The sequence below is a fragment of the Neofelis nebulosa genome, chromosome 5 (assembly GCF_028018385.1).
Source record: "Neofelis nebulosa isolate mNeoNeb1 chromosome 5, mNeoNeb1.pri, whole genome shotgun sequence".
NCBI classification, from domain to species: Eukaryota; Metazoa; Chordata; class Mammalia; order Carnivora; family Felidae; genus Neofelis; species Neofelis nebulosa.
In genome coordinates, this window is record NC_080786.1 from 14,422,321 (window position 1) to 14,434,443 (window position 12,123).

The window sequence follows — 12,123 nt, forward strand, 5'->3', positions numbered from 1 at the left end:
CTTCCTCCTCCTCGTCCTCCTTTTTTATTGCTGTTTAGTTTAGGTCCTTTCTATTATCTTGTCTTCCAGTTTGCTGATTCATTCTTTTGCATCTTCTAATCTGTTGATTCCCTCTAGTGTATTTTTTATTTCAGTTGTTGTATTCTTTTTTTTAAGTTTACTTATTTATTTAGAAAGAGAAAGAGGAGAGAGAATCCCAACCCGGGTACATGCTGTCAGCACAGAGCCCCATGCAGGGCTGGATCCCATGAACCGTGAGATCATGACCTGAGCTGAAATCAAGAGCCAGATGCTTAACCCCAGTTTTTAAGTAACCTCAACACTCAACATGGGGCTCAAGCTCACAACCCCAAGGTCAAGAGTTGCATGCTCTACCAACTGAACTGGCCAGGCACCCCTTGGGTGTGTTTTAATCTATGGCTATTTCTCATATAATTTTTAGGACAATTAGATAAGCAATTTTCATGCTGCTTTCCAGTGCTTTCCAAGTCATGTTTATAGTACAATAAGTAAATATTTGGAATAATAGTATGAAACCTGAAAGAAGCATATAAATGCAAATAATACTTTCTCATATTTCTCACCAAATGCACCTTTTTGGTGATTTAAAACCAAAATAGGAAATAAGATTTAAATATATAAAATAAGCCAATCGCATTACTGATTTTGTCCTAAAAAGGACCACTTATCATACTATACATGTGACTTTGTTACATCATTATATCTCCTTCCATCTAAGATACTTAAAAGTCATTCCATAAGATTCCTAGTTTTGTAGTTCTTAACAAATCTGAGTATGTGGAAAATTCATGGGGGGGAAAATACTGATAGTTCAGGCTCTGAAATCCAAGTGCTTGTACTGTATGTTATCTGATCTTGGTTAAGCTTTGTAACCTTCCCAGGCCCCAGTTTTCTCATCCGTGAAATGAATACAGTAAGATTTTCTACCTCAGAGTGTAGTCATGAGAATTAAATGGGATAATGTTTTTAAAATACTTAGCACAATACTGAGTAGTTCATTTGGTTACAGATACATTTTATAAATATTGTGTAAGTATTCTTCACATTCTTGAATCCTGTCCATTCTTGAATTCCATAGAATAAGGACCAAATTCTGTAGTCTCTCTGTTATAAAGAGAGTTTGTTTCTGTTAGGTTTTTTTATTTCACATTTTGCTGTTTATCTTTTCATACCTTCTCCCCACACTTTCAGGTCTTTGAACTTGTTTCTCCTTCCTAGAAGTTTTAAGTACAATGAAAATAACCATCCTCTTCACTTAAGAGTACGGGACTAAGAGTCATTTTTTGTGTGTGTGATACTTCTTTCAAAACCATTCCTCCTTCCCAACCCTCAATTTCCATAGCATTCTCTCTTGTTTCAAATATATTACTTATCTTTATGGTGTGGTAATTATTTTACTGCACAGCTGTTTTCCACACTGGGTTTTCCTTGCTGAATAAATGATTGTTTCGTGATAAAAATGAATAGGAAATCACACAGCTGAGCTAGCTAGAACTTTGTGTAAAGTAAAAGCATATATGCTCTGATCCTTAAAGTGCACAGTCTGTAGGACATCTGTGTTGATTGTGTAGAGCAGTTTATGCTTACTTCTTGTTTTTCAACTTTCTTTGGAGAAAAAATTATCCCAGTTGAATAACTCCTCATTTGGATATTAAGATATGAGAAATTATGTCTAAGATGGGCACAGTTTTATCTCTCCTTAAACTATACCGCATGCTGCCACTTAACTAGCAAACTATTCTTGTTCTGCTTAGCAAGCTTTTCAGATATAATATGTAGGAGAAAGAATCTTATGTGGATATACATATGCATACTTGCAGTTTGCAATGTGGGAATAACCCATACTTTCCTTTTGGAGAGGAAATATCAACATTTCAGCTATCAGCAGCTGGTATGATGTTTGCTGTTATTTTGGAAAAGGGTTGAATTCAGAGAGGAAAAAGTAAACCCCATTAAAGGAAGAAAACTTTTTCTTCATTACGAGAAGAAAGTATATCTTCCACCAGAAGCAGCAGAAATTAAGTATGGTTCTAAGGACCTGCCACCTTTTTGGGATATGTAGGTAGCATAGTCCTGTCTTATTTTTGGACTTTATTGACAGGCTGGGAAAGATTCTAACTTAAGAGTAGGAGTTGTCCTATATGGTTAGAAAAAAATTTTTAATATTTTTAATGTTTATTATTTTTGAGAGGAAGAGAGAGCGTGATCGGGGGGAGGGGCAGAGAGAAAGGAAGACACAGAATCCAAAGCAGACTTGAGGCTTATGGGTGTCAGCACAGAGCCTGACGTGGGGCTCGAACTCATGAACTGTGAGCTCATGACCTCAGCTGAAGTCGGATGCTTAACTGGCTGAGCCACCCAGGTGCCCTGCTTAGAAATTTTCAAGTTGGTATTGGTGAAAATTGTCTGATAGCTTTCACCTACTCAGATTGTAGTACACACATTCATTTTTGCCTACCTCTCCTATAATCCTAGATATAAAAAAATTGCTAGGCATACCAAACTCTAACATTAGTTGAGAACAATTGGAAGCTTTTCATTGTAAAACCAGTAAAGCAGAAATACAGTGATAGAAGACCAGAACCAGAAAAACACACACTTTTCCTAATACTCATGTTGTCTGAAATACAGCAAAATGGACTTTATAGGCATTGATTGATACAGGGAGGGAGGCTAGAAGTTTTGGAGAAGAGCAGGCATAGTAAAACATGGATTCTGTGGTTTACTCACCTATGTTTATATCTCAGTTCATTATTTACTATGTTACTTGGGAAAATTACTTAAATTCCTTCTACTTCAATTCCTCACCTATAATATTCTTGGAACAGTGACTGACACAATAAGCAATAAAATATTCCAAGCAAGGAATAGTAAATAAAAATTTTTTCAGTAGTCCTTAATTATGTAAGATACATGAAATTCCACTATAGTCTTTATTTAGAATGCTGTATTTGGTGTTTTATTTCGAACTTAAAAATGTTTAAAAGGATTTTTTAGGTTCTCTTATGATATGCAGTCCCTCTTACCCTGTTTTTCCCATGAGGTCTTAAAAGGTTTCAGCCACAATTTCTCCTTCCACAGTGTTTTTCAGGAACATAACTCTCAGATGGGGAAGTAATGATGAACCTAACAGCAAAAGTAGATGTACAGAGCAAGTAAGTTCCCTAATTAATGGAGTAACTGGCTGCTTCTCTTAGGTGTTAGAGTTGGGGACACAATGATGAACAAAACAAACATAACTTGCACCCTCACAGAGCTAACTAACATCTACTAGCTTTTACTTGGACTGAGTACTTAACCTTTTTGATCCTATAAAATGTAGATGATACCTACCTCATAGAATTGTTTGGATGGGTTTAAATGAGATAGTATTAAGAGAATGTAGTACAAGGTACTAGGACACGGTAAGTACTGAAATGTTAATTCCGGGGCCCCTGGGGGGCTCAGTCAGTTAAGCATCTAACTTTGGCTCAGGTTATGATCTCGCAGTTCATGTGTTCGGGCCCCGGGTTGGGCTCTCTGCTGACAGCTCAGAGCCTGGAGCCTGGTTCAGATTCTGTGTCTCCCTCTCTCTCTGCCTCTCCCTCACATGCTCTCTCTCTCAAAAATAAAAAAAAAACATTTAAAAAAGTTTTTTTAATAGGTACTATTGGAGTTGCACAACAAACAACTACTGGTATGGGAAGAATATAGTGGAGCATGCCTTAAAACTTCTGTAATAGTCTTGTAATGAATTGTACTTGGAGTTTTTGATAATTTATAGTTTGGGAAGCTATAAAACTTGCTATTTATATATGTAAGTGGAAATGCTGATAAGAAAAAAATAATGGTATTAAGTATTTAAAAATGTTTATCTTTTCCATAAAAATGGTTTCACAACTTTTTCTAAAACTTAATAATAGCTTCGGTTGGTTTCAGATGCTTTATAGATATCAACTCATTTAATATTCTTATGAATTCTGTGAAATAGTTGCTACGATTTTTTATACTTTATAAATAAGGAAACTGAGGCAGAGAGATTAAGCATCTTGCCCAAAGCCACACTGGCTCTAAGTAGTAGTACTTGGATGCAGCTCCTAGAATCTGGTTTCAGAGTCCATGCCCTTTACTAGTATTTTATGCTGCCTCTAAAAGAAAAGAGTTTTTAAACATTGCCCCAGTATGCTCATTCTAAATACATCTCTCTTGCTCATTTATTCAATGAGACATTTCTATTTTATATTCTTTTAAAAAGCTGTCATGGATGCACTGGTAGAAGATGACATCTGCATTCTGAATCATGAAAAAGCACATAGGAGAGATACGGTGACTCCAATCTCAATATATTCAGGAGATGAGTCTGTTGCTTCACATTTTGCCCTTGTCACTGCATATGAAGACATCAAAAAACGACTTAAGGATTCAGAGAAAGAGAACTCTTTCTTAAAGAAAAGAATAAGATTTTTGGAAGAAAAGGTAATTATTATCTTTATTATATTTTATGACTTAAAGAATGATTTAAAATACTTGACGTTTTAAATAGTTTTCTATCCTGTCTTCCATGGTTTACTAAATTTCCAAGAATAACTCACTTCTCATCTTAAAACCCTGGGCATACTGCACTTATCATACTTTACATATAATGTACATGATGAATATTTGTAGAATATTCAACTTGGAATAGCAATAACAACTTCCAATAACAACTTGGAATAGATTTTTCAGATTGCCGTACCTTCATAAACTGTGTTTTATTCAGCATGTTAATATGTGTACAAAAATTATATGCCAACAAAGGAAATTAAGTGTCAAAGGAGGAAGCTCCTGTAACATTATTCTAATATGTTTAAAAATGTCTTCACCAGAATTGACATACATCTTCTTTACCTGAACATTCTCTTTTGTTTTTCAACACACAGAATAATGCTTTCAACTGATAAATTAATGTCATCTGTTTACCTTTTTCATGCAGAAACCTGACACTCCTAAATGTTATAGAATATTTAAGCTTGATAGCTGATCCCATTATAAATCATCACATCTACTTGGCTTTGGATAGTGGAACTCTTCAAAGCTCCACTATAAGTTCCATATAAGTGGAACACTTATATTTTTGTTTTTGAGTTTTAAAGTTTTAACTTAGTTTTATGTTTATTTGGATTAGATCATTTTATTTGTATTTTATGAACAGCAGCTTCGCCAAAGGGAAAGGAAATGGATTCTTAGCTGCCAAGGAAATGAATTATCTTGTTACAAAAACTGTAGGATGGGGCTTGGTAGAGTTTGATTCATCTAGGGGAAGTACGAGAAAGGAAGTCAGTTGTAAAAATCATGATTTCTTTGAATTCCTATGCATTTTCTTTAATGATAATCAAATAAATTTGTGATATACTGGGATAGAGTGAGAAAAGGTAACATTTTGGAGTTCATAGTTATGTTTATTTTTAAACTAAGTAGAAAAATGTGATTTGGTATAGTTAACATTGGAGATAGTTCTGTACTTTGTGACCAATAATCCTATTAATTTCTATTCTGGAATAATCTAGTACTAAATGAACTAACACGTTTATTCTCTAAAAAGCCAAGTATACCTTCATTTCTCACTTTTTCTGATGATGGAAATGAAATACTACTGGCTTGGAAAACATCTTCGTACTATAAAAGAATGATGTAGTATTTTAGTATGATGAATTAGTATATGCTATAAGACAGAAAACACTGATTAAAAGCATAAAATAGAGCACTTTAAAAATACTTACCTGTATTTTTTTTCTTTCTTAAATCAGTAAAGCTTAATTGTTGGAAGTGAAATGTTTTATTTAATTATAGTCCAGGCTTTATCCCTGCATTACAAAAAAAGTAAGGTGTAGAGTCATCAGAAGACTGGCTTCTTTGTGTGTATGTGTGTGTGTGTGTGTGTGTGTGTGTGTGTGTGTGTGTGTGTAGAATTCCTTCTTAAGCTTTCTCTTCTAATTTCATTCTCTTAGCTTATAGGAGCTCGATTAGATGAAGAAACAAGTTCTGTGGGACGTGAACAAGTAAATAAGGCCTATCATGCATATCGAGAGGTTTGCATTGATAGAGATAATTTGAAAAGCAAATTGGATAAAATGGTAAGTTGGTTTAAAAAGAATATCTATATATTGGGAATGAGTTTCTTCTTCAGGAAGCTTAAAATTAGAAATAAATATTTATATTTATGAAATTAAAAATTGAAAATATACATGCTCAGGGCAAAAATAGCAAATTTTAATAGTAATATTTGTAACTTATTTCTGTGCAAAATAAATACTTTGTATGTAATGATGTTTAGGACTTAAATATGTCTAACGCCACTAACTTATTTTTAAAAATCATGACATAGTAGGATTTGTCAATGTTTTTAAAAATGAAAAGAAAAAAAGCCAGTGAATAATATCCTAAGTTTGAAAGACAGAGAGATTAGCGAAAAACTGGGTTCATTTTCCCACCTCACTTTTTAAAAGGCCTGAATCGGTTTTTTTCATCTACCTGAAAATTAATATATATCAAGCTACAGATTATACCAAATGTAATTTGGCATTTTCCCTACTTAACTAGAATAAAGACAACTCTGAATCTTTGAAAGTATTGAATGAACAGCTACAGTCTAAAGAAGTAGAACTTCTCCAGCTAAGGACAGAGGTGGAAACTCAGCAGGGTATGCCACTTATTTGTTACAAATGTTATAATGGAATCAGTACAGTTTTCCATTTATGTGTTATATCCATTACCAGTTTTCTTTATCTGTATGCTAAGGCCTTAACTTATTTTATAATTTTAGGCTTACGTTAATTTCTCTGATCTGCTTTCACAAAATATCAACCCCTTTTAACTTTTCCTTAGATATAAATTGCACTTTTCCTAGAGAAAATTTGATGGTTTTTATTCAGGGCTAGTTTGTGATGAAGTAGATGAAGAAAGGAGTAGAACCCCATCCTTGTCAAAACGTCTTGCCTGCTGGTATGTCCTGGCTTTTCCTTTCTAATGAACTTTTGCCTGCTATTAGACGCCTGTCATGGAGTAGTTACAATTCCTTTTTTTTTTTTTTTTTTTTTTTTTTTTTAATTTCTGAAGGCTGTTAAAATGTGCAGATGCAATGCTGGAGTGAAAAATTAGTTACGGAACAATATGGGTATTGGCCTGTTCCCATAAACATTCTGATAAGCCAAACTGAAGAGTAGGCCTCTGAGGGAGACCTTTTGATAGGAGATTGAGATGAGCTCTCTTATAATAGCTGGTTGGGGATTTTTCTAGGTAGGGGGTCTAAAGCATTTAGTCAAGAGTAAGTCAGTATCCAGTTGTATTGAGTTTCTGCAGTGGAATGTTCATCAGTAAATCATTTTGATATCATGTTCTAGGCCTTATGGTCAAACTCTCTGGGGGGACTAGATGGAGTGATTAGCTATGTGAGCTTCAGTTGCCTCACTTCATTTACTTTTATCACTGTCTTAACCTTGACTTACATAGGTAGATTATTGACTTGTCTACGATTTGATTAGTGTCGTATATTTTAAAGTTCCAGACTTACAAACTCGTACTTTAATGTAAATAGAAAATCAGGGACAGGGATGATTAATACATTCTAAAACAAGATTGGCAGGTTTTATATTCTCATTAGCATAGATCTTTGAACGTAATTATTGTTTTTTAAAAACTTACTTGTGCATGTTTTATATTAGTTTTTGCATTATGTACATTTTACTACGGAATTGCAACAAATATGAAGGCAGAAATAACAATTTTAACGTCTATCCTTTTTTTAGTGATAAGGAATTTAAATCCACCTTCATCAAACTGGGAGGTGGAAAAGTTGAGCTGTGACCTGAAGATCCATGGTTTGGAACAAGAGCTGGAACTGATGAGGAAAGAATGTAGTGATCTCAAAATACAGCTACAGAAAGCCAAACAAATGGTACTACAGAATTATTAAATTGAGAAGTTCAGTATTCAGTACTGTGTACTATTTGTAGGATTTGTAACTAAGGATTAAATTGTAGAGTTAACTTATATTGTTGCTACTTAGAGAGTTACAGTCTCTGAAAAATTCACCTTTATCTTCCATTTTAGCCATTTTGTGTAAAATTTGATATACTATATACTTCTAGCATAATCCCAGAACTTATAATTTTGTTTTAAAAAGCTCACTTAAAAAAAACCTTAGTTTATTAATTTATTAAAGCTATTCTTTTAAACTCCTTTCCTTCAGTTTCCTTATGTCATTTTTTTCTGTAAAGCTTAAAGAGAACTCAAGTTTTAAGTTTATCATTTTGTTTAATAATTTGATTAATGTAGACACTACAAGATACAACTTAATTTTTAGGATGCTTTTTTAAGAAGGAAAAACTTGTCAGTCTACTAATTTTTAGAAGTTTAATACTTTTGGGACAACTTTAATTTTTAGCAAATAGCTGAGGTTGTAAGAATTGGGAAAAAGCAAAAACGAAAAGCCCTGCTGAGCTGCTAAAGTACAGTTAGCCTAAAGTCATCCACTAAAACACAAGTTGCCTCTCAGGTCCTCACCTAATCTGTTTACCAGAACTTTACATTGGGTTCTAACAAACTTGATTACAAGGTTAGATGTCATGACAGATAGTACTGAATAGAAAAAGAAGAAATAATAACAGTGTGAGAGCACATGCACCATATGCAAAATAGTTGTTACAAATAATAGCCAAACTATGGAAAGAGCCCAAATGTCCATCAACTGATGAATGATAAAGAAGAAGTGGTATATATACACAGCGGAATATTACTCAGCCATCAAAAAGAATGAAGTCTTGCCATTTGCAATGACATGAATGGAGATAGAGTGTATTATGCTAAGCCAAGTCAGAGAAAGACAAATACAGTATCGTATGATTTCACTTGTATGGAATTTAAGAAATAAAAGATGAACGTGGCGGTGGGGTGGGGAAGAGAGGGAAACAAACCATAAGAGACTTTTAAGTAGAGAGGACAGGCTTATGCTAAGCCAAGTCAGAGAAAGACAAATACAGTATCATATGATTTCACTTGTATGGAATTTAAGAAATAAAAGATGAACGTGGCGGTGGGGTGGGGAAGAGAGGGAAACAAACCATAAGAGACTTTTAAGTAGAGAGGACAGGCTTATGCTAAGCCAAGTCAGAGAAAGACAAATACAGTATCGTATGATTTCACTTGTATGGAATTTAAGAAATAAAAGATGAACGTGGCGGTGGGGTGGGGAAGAGAGGGAAACAAACCATAAGAGACTTTTAAGTAGAGAGGACAGGTTGAGGGTTGATGGAGGGTGACAGGTCAGCTAGATGGATTATAGTTATTAAGGAGGGCACTTTTATGAAGGGCACTGAGTGTTGTATGTAAGTGGTGAATTACTAAATTCTGCTTCTGAAACCAATATTGCACTGTGTGTTAACAATTTAAATAAAAATTTGGGAAAAAAAATCTTAAAAAGATAATTGTTACAGAAATTGTAAAGGTTAGTGGTCTAGAGTCAAACAACCATTATATACATTTATGTATTTTAAATAAGTTAACCAGTTAGATAATTATTTCTCATCTTACCCATTTTGCCCATCAGAGCATTCTAACTCCATTGAGGAGCTGTGTCACCTACCCCTGGTTCCTCTTGGGATGCCAGTAACCGATAAGGGAACTACTTCCCATACTTCCTGACTGCCAGCCAGCATGCTTCCCCTCAATCCCAGCTGTCCTTAAATGGAACTGATAGTTCTCTCTTCTGTAATGTAGTCTTTATTGAATGTGACCACCACTTGAGGATGAGCCAGGCATTAAGAATAATACAGCATTCCACCTTGGCCTTGGCCAAATGAATTCCTCTGAACTGGACAATGAGAACTTGCTTTCAAGCCCCCAGGCCTGAGAAAGGGGAAATACCACAGAAATTAATGTCAGTTCCTGTTGAGCAAAATGCTTTTTTTCCTACTTGACATCTGAAGTTAACCACTGCCATTCCTTTGAACCTGTGATTACATACCGTAATTTCTTCAAAGGCTTCAAGCATCCTGTCCTACAAGCTTAGGTGCCATAGCCCCTGAAAAGCTAGCCAGATGGCTGCCTGACTGCTATGGTTGCTTGTTTATTTATATATGTTTTTTAATTTTATGTTTAAAAAATTTTTAATTTCAGTATAGTTAAGATACAATGTTATATTAGTTTTAGGTGTACAATACAGTGATTCAGCAATGCTATACCTTACTAAGTACTCATCATGGTAAATGTACTCCTAATTCTCTTCACATATTTAACTCATCCCTACCCCTTTTGATAACCATCTATTTGTTCTCTATGGTTAAGAGTCTGTTTTTGGTTTGTCTCTTTTTTTCTTTGTTTATTGGTTTTTAAATTCTACCGTGAGTGAAATCATATGATATTTGTCTTTCTCTGACTGGGTTATTTCGCTCTGCATCATACTCTCTAGATCTATCTACGTTGTTGCAGAAGGCAAGATTCTCTTTTATGACTGAGTGATAGTCCATTTTTTGCATGCGCACACACACACACACACATCCTCTATCCATATATTGATGTACACTGGGGCAGCTTCCATATCTTGGTTATTGTAAATAATGCTGCATTAGACATAGGGTTGCATATATCCCTTCCAATTAGTGTTTTCATATTCTTTGGGTAAATACCTAATAGTGGAATTACAGAATCATATGTCAATTCTATTTTTAATTTTTTGAGGAACCTCCATAGTGTTTTCAAAGTGGCTACACCAGTTTGCATCCCACCAGCACACATGAGGGTTCCTTTTTCTCCACATCCTTGTCGACACTTGTTTGTTTTTTATTTTAGCCATTCTGACAGGTGTGAGGTGGTACCTTATTATGGTTTTGATTTGCATTTCCAGATGATGAGTGATGTTGAGTATCTTATCATGTCTGTTGGTCATCTGGATGTCTTTTGAGAAATGTCTGTTAATACCTTTTGCCCGTTTTTAATTGGATTATTCCTTCTCATGTTCATGTGATGTATCATGTTGATTGGAGAATATTGAACCACACTGGCATCCTAGGAATAAAATCTAGTTGGTCATGGTGAATGATTTTTTTAACGTATAGTAGGATTCCTTTTGCTAGTGTTTTGTTAAGGATTTTTGCAGTTGTGTTCATCAACAGTATTGGCCTGTACTTCCCTTTTTTGTGTAGTGTCTATCTGGTTTTGGTATCAGGGTAATGTTGGCCTCATAGAATGAATTTGGAAGCTTTCTTACTTTTATTTTTTGGATTAATTTGAGAGAAATAGGTATTAATTCTTCTTTAAATGTATAATAGAATTCGCCTCTGAAGCCATCTGGTCCTGGACTCGTGTTTGTTGGGAACTTTTTGATTAATTATTCAATTTCATGGCTGGTAATTGGTCTGTTCAAATTTTCTTTTTCTCCTGATTTCAGTTTTGGGAGGTTGTATGTTTCTAGTAATTTCTCCCATTTTTTCTAGGTTTTCTAGTTTGTTGGCATATTATTTTTCATAATCTCTTACAATCCTGTGTATTTCTGTGGTGTCAGGTATTTCTCCTGTTTTATGTCTGATTTTGAGTCTTTTTTGTTTTTTGTTTTTTTTGGTGAATATTGCTGAAGGTTTATCAATTTTGTTGGTCTTTTCGAAGTACCAGCTCCTGGTTTTCTTGATCTGCTCTGTTGTGTTTTTAGTTTCTAATGAATTTGTTTCTGCTCTAATCTTTATTAATAATTTCCTTCCATCCACTGGTTTGGGGTTTTGTTCTCCTTTTCAACTCTTTCAGGTATTAGGTTAGGTTGAGATTTTTCTTGCATTATCAGGTAGACCTGTCTTGCTATAAATTTCCTTATTAATACAATAGCTTTTGCTGAATCCAAAAGATTTTGGGCTGTTGTATTTTCATTTCCATTTGTCTTCATGTATTTTTGGCGGCTGCTTTGATTTCTTAGTTGAACCACTGATTGCTTAGTAGCATGTTATTTAACCTCCATGTATTTTGTTTTTTGCAGATTTTCTCTTGTGGTTGATTTGTAGTTTCATAGTACTGTGGTTGGAAAAGATGCATGCTGTGTCTTCAGTCTTTAAGAATTTGTTGCACTTATTTTGTTGCCTGATATGAGATCTATTCTGGAGA

At 34.4% G+C, this 12,123-nt stretch overlaps 1 protein-coding gene across 3 annotated transcripts in view; it reads left to right on the plus strand.

The window, feature by feature from the left end:
* Window positions 1-12,123, plus strand: part of AZI2 (5-azacytidine induced 2) — a 39,061-nt gene that overhangs the window by 11,976 nt on the left and 14,962 nt on the right. For 2 of the 3 annotated variants that reach the window (XM_058729660.1, XM_058729659.1), the window contains 4 exons: window positions 4,256-4,476; window positions 5,988-6,113; window positions 6,580-6,679; window positions 7,785-7,933. In XM_058729660.1, coding sequence (XP_058585643.1) covers window positions 4,261-4,476; window positions 5,988-6,113; window positions 6,580-6,679; window positions 7,785-7,933 — 591 coding nt within the window. In that variant the 5' untranslated portion in view covers window positions 4,256-4,260. Of the gene's footprint in view, window positions 1-3,102; window positions 3,177-4,255; window positions 4,477-5,987; window positions 6,114-6,579; window positions 6,680-7,784; window positions 7,934-12,123 lie in introns of all 3 variants that reach the window. The other variant, XM_058729658.1, reaches the window with a different exon arrangement.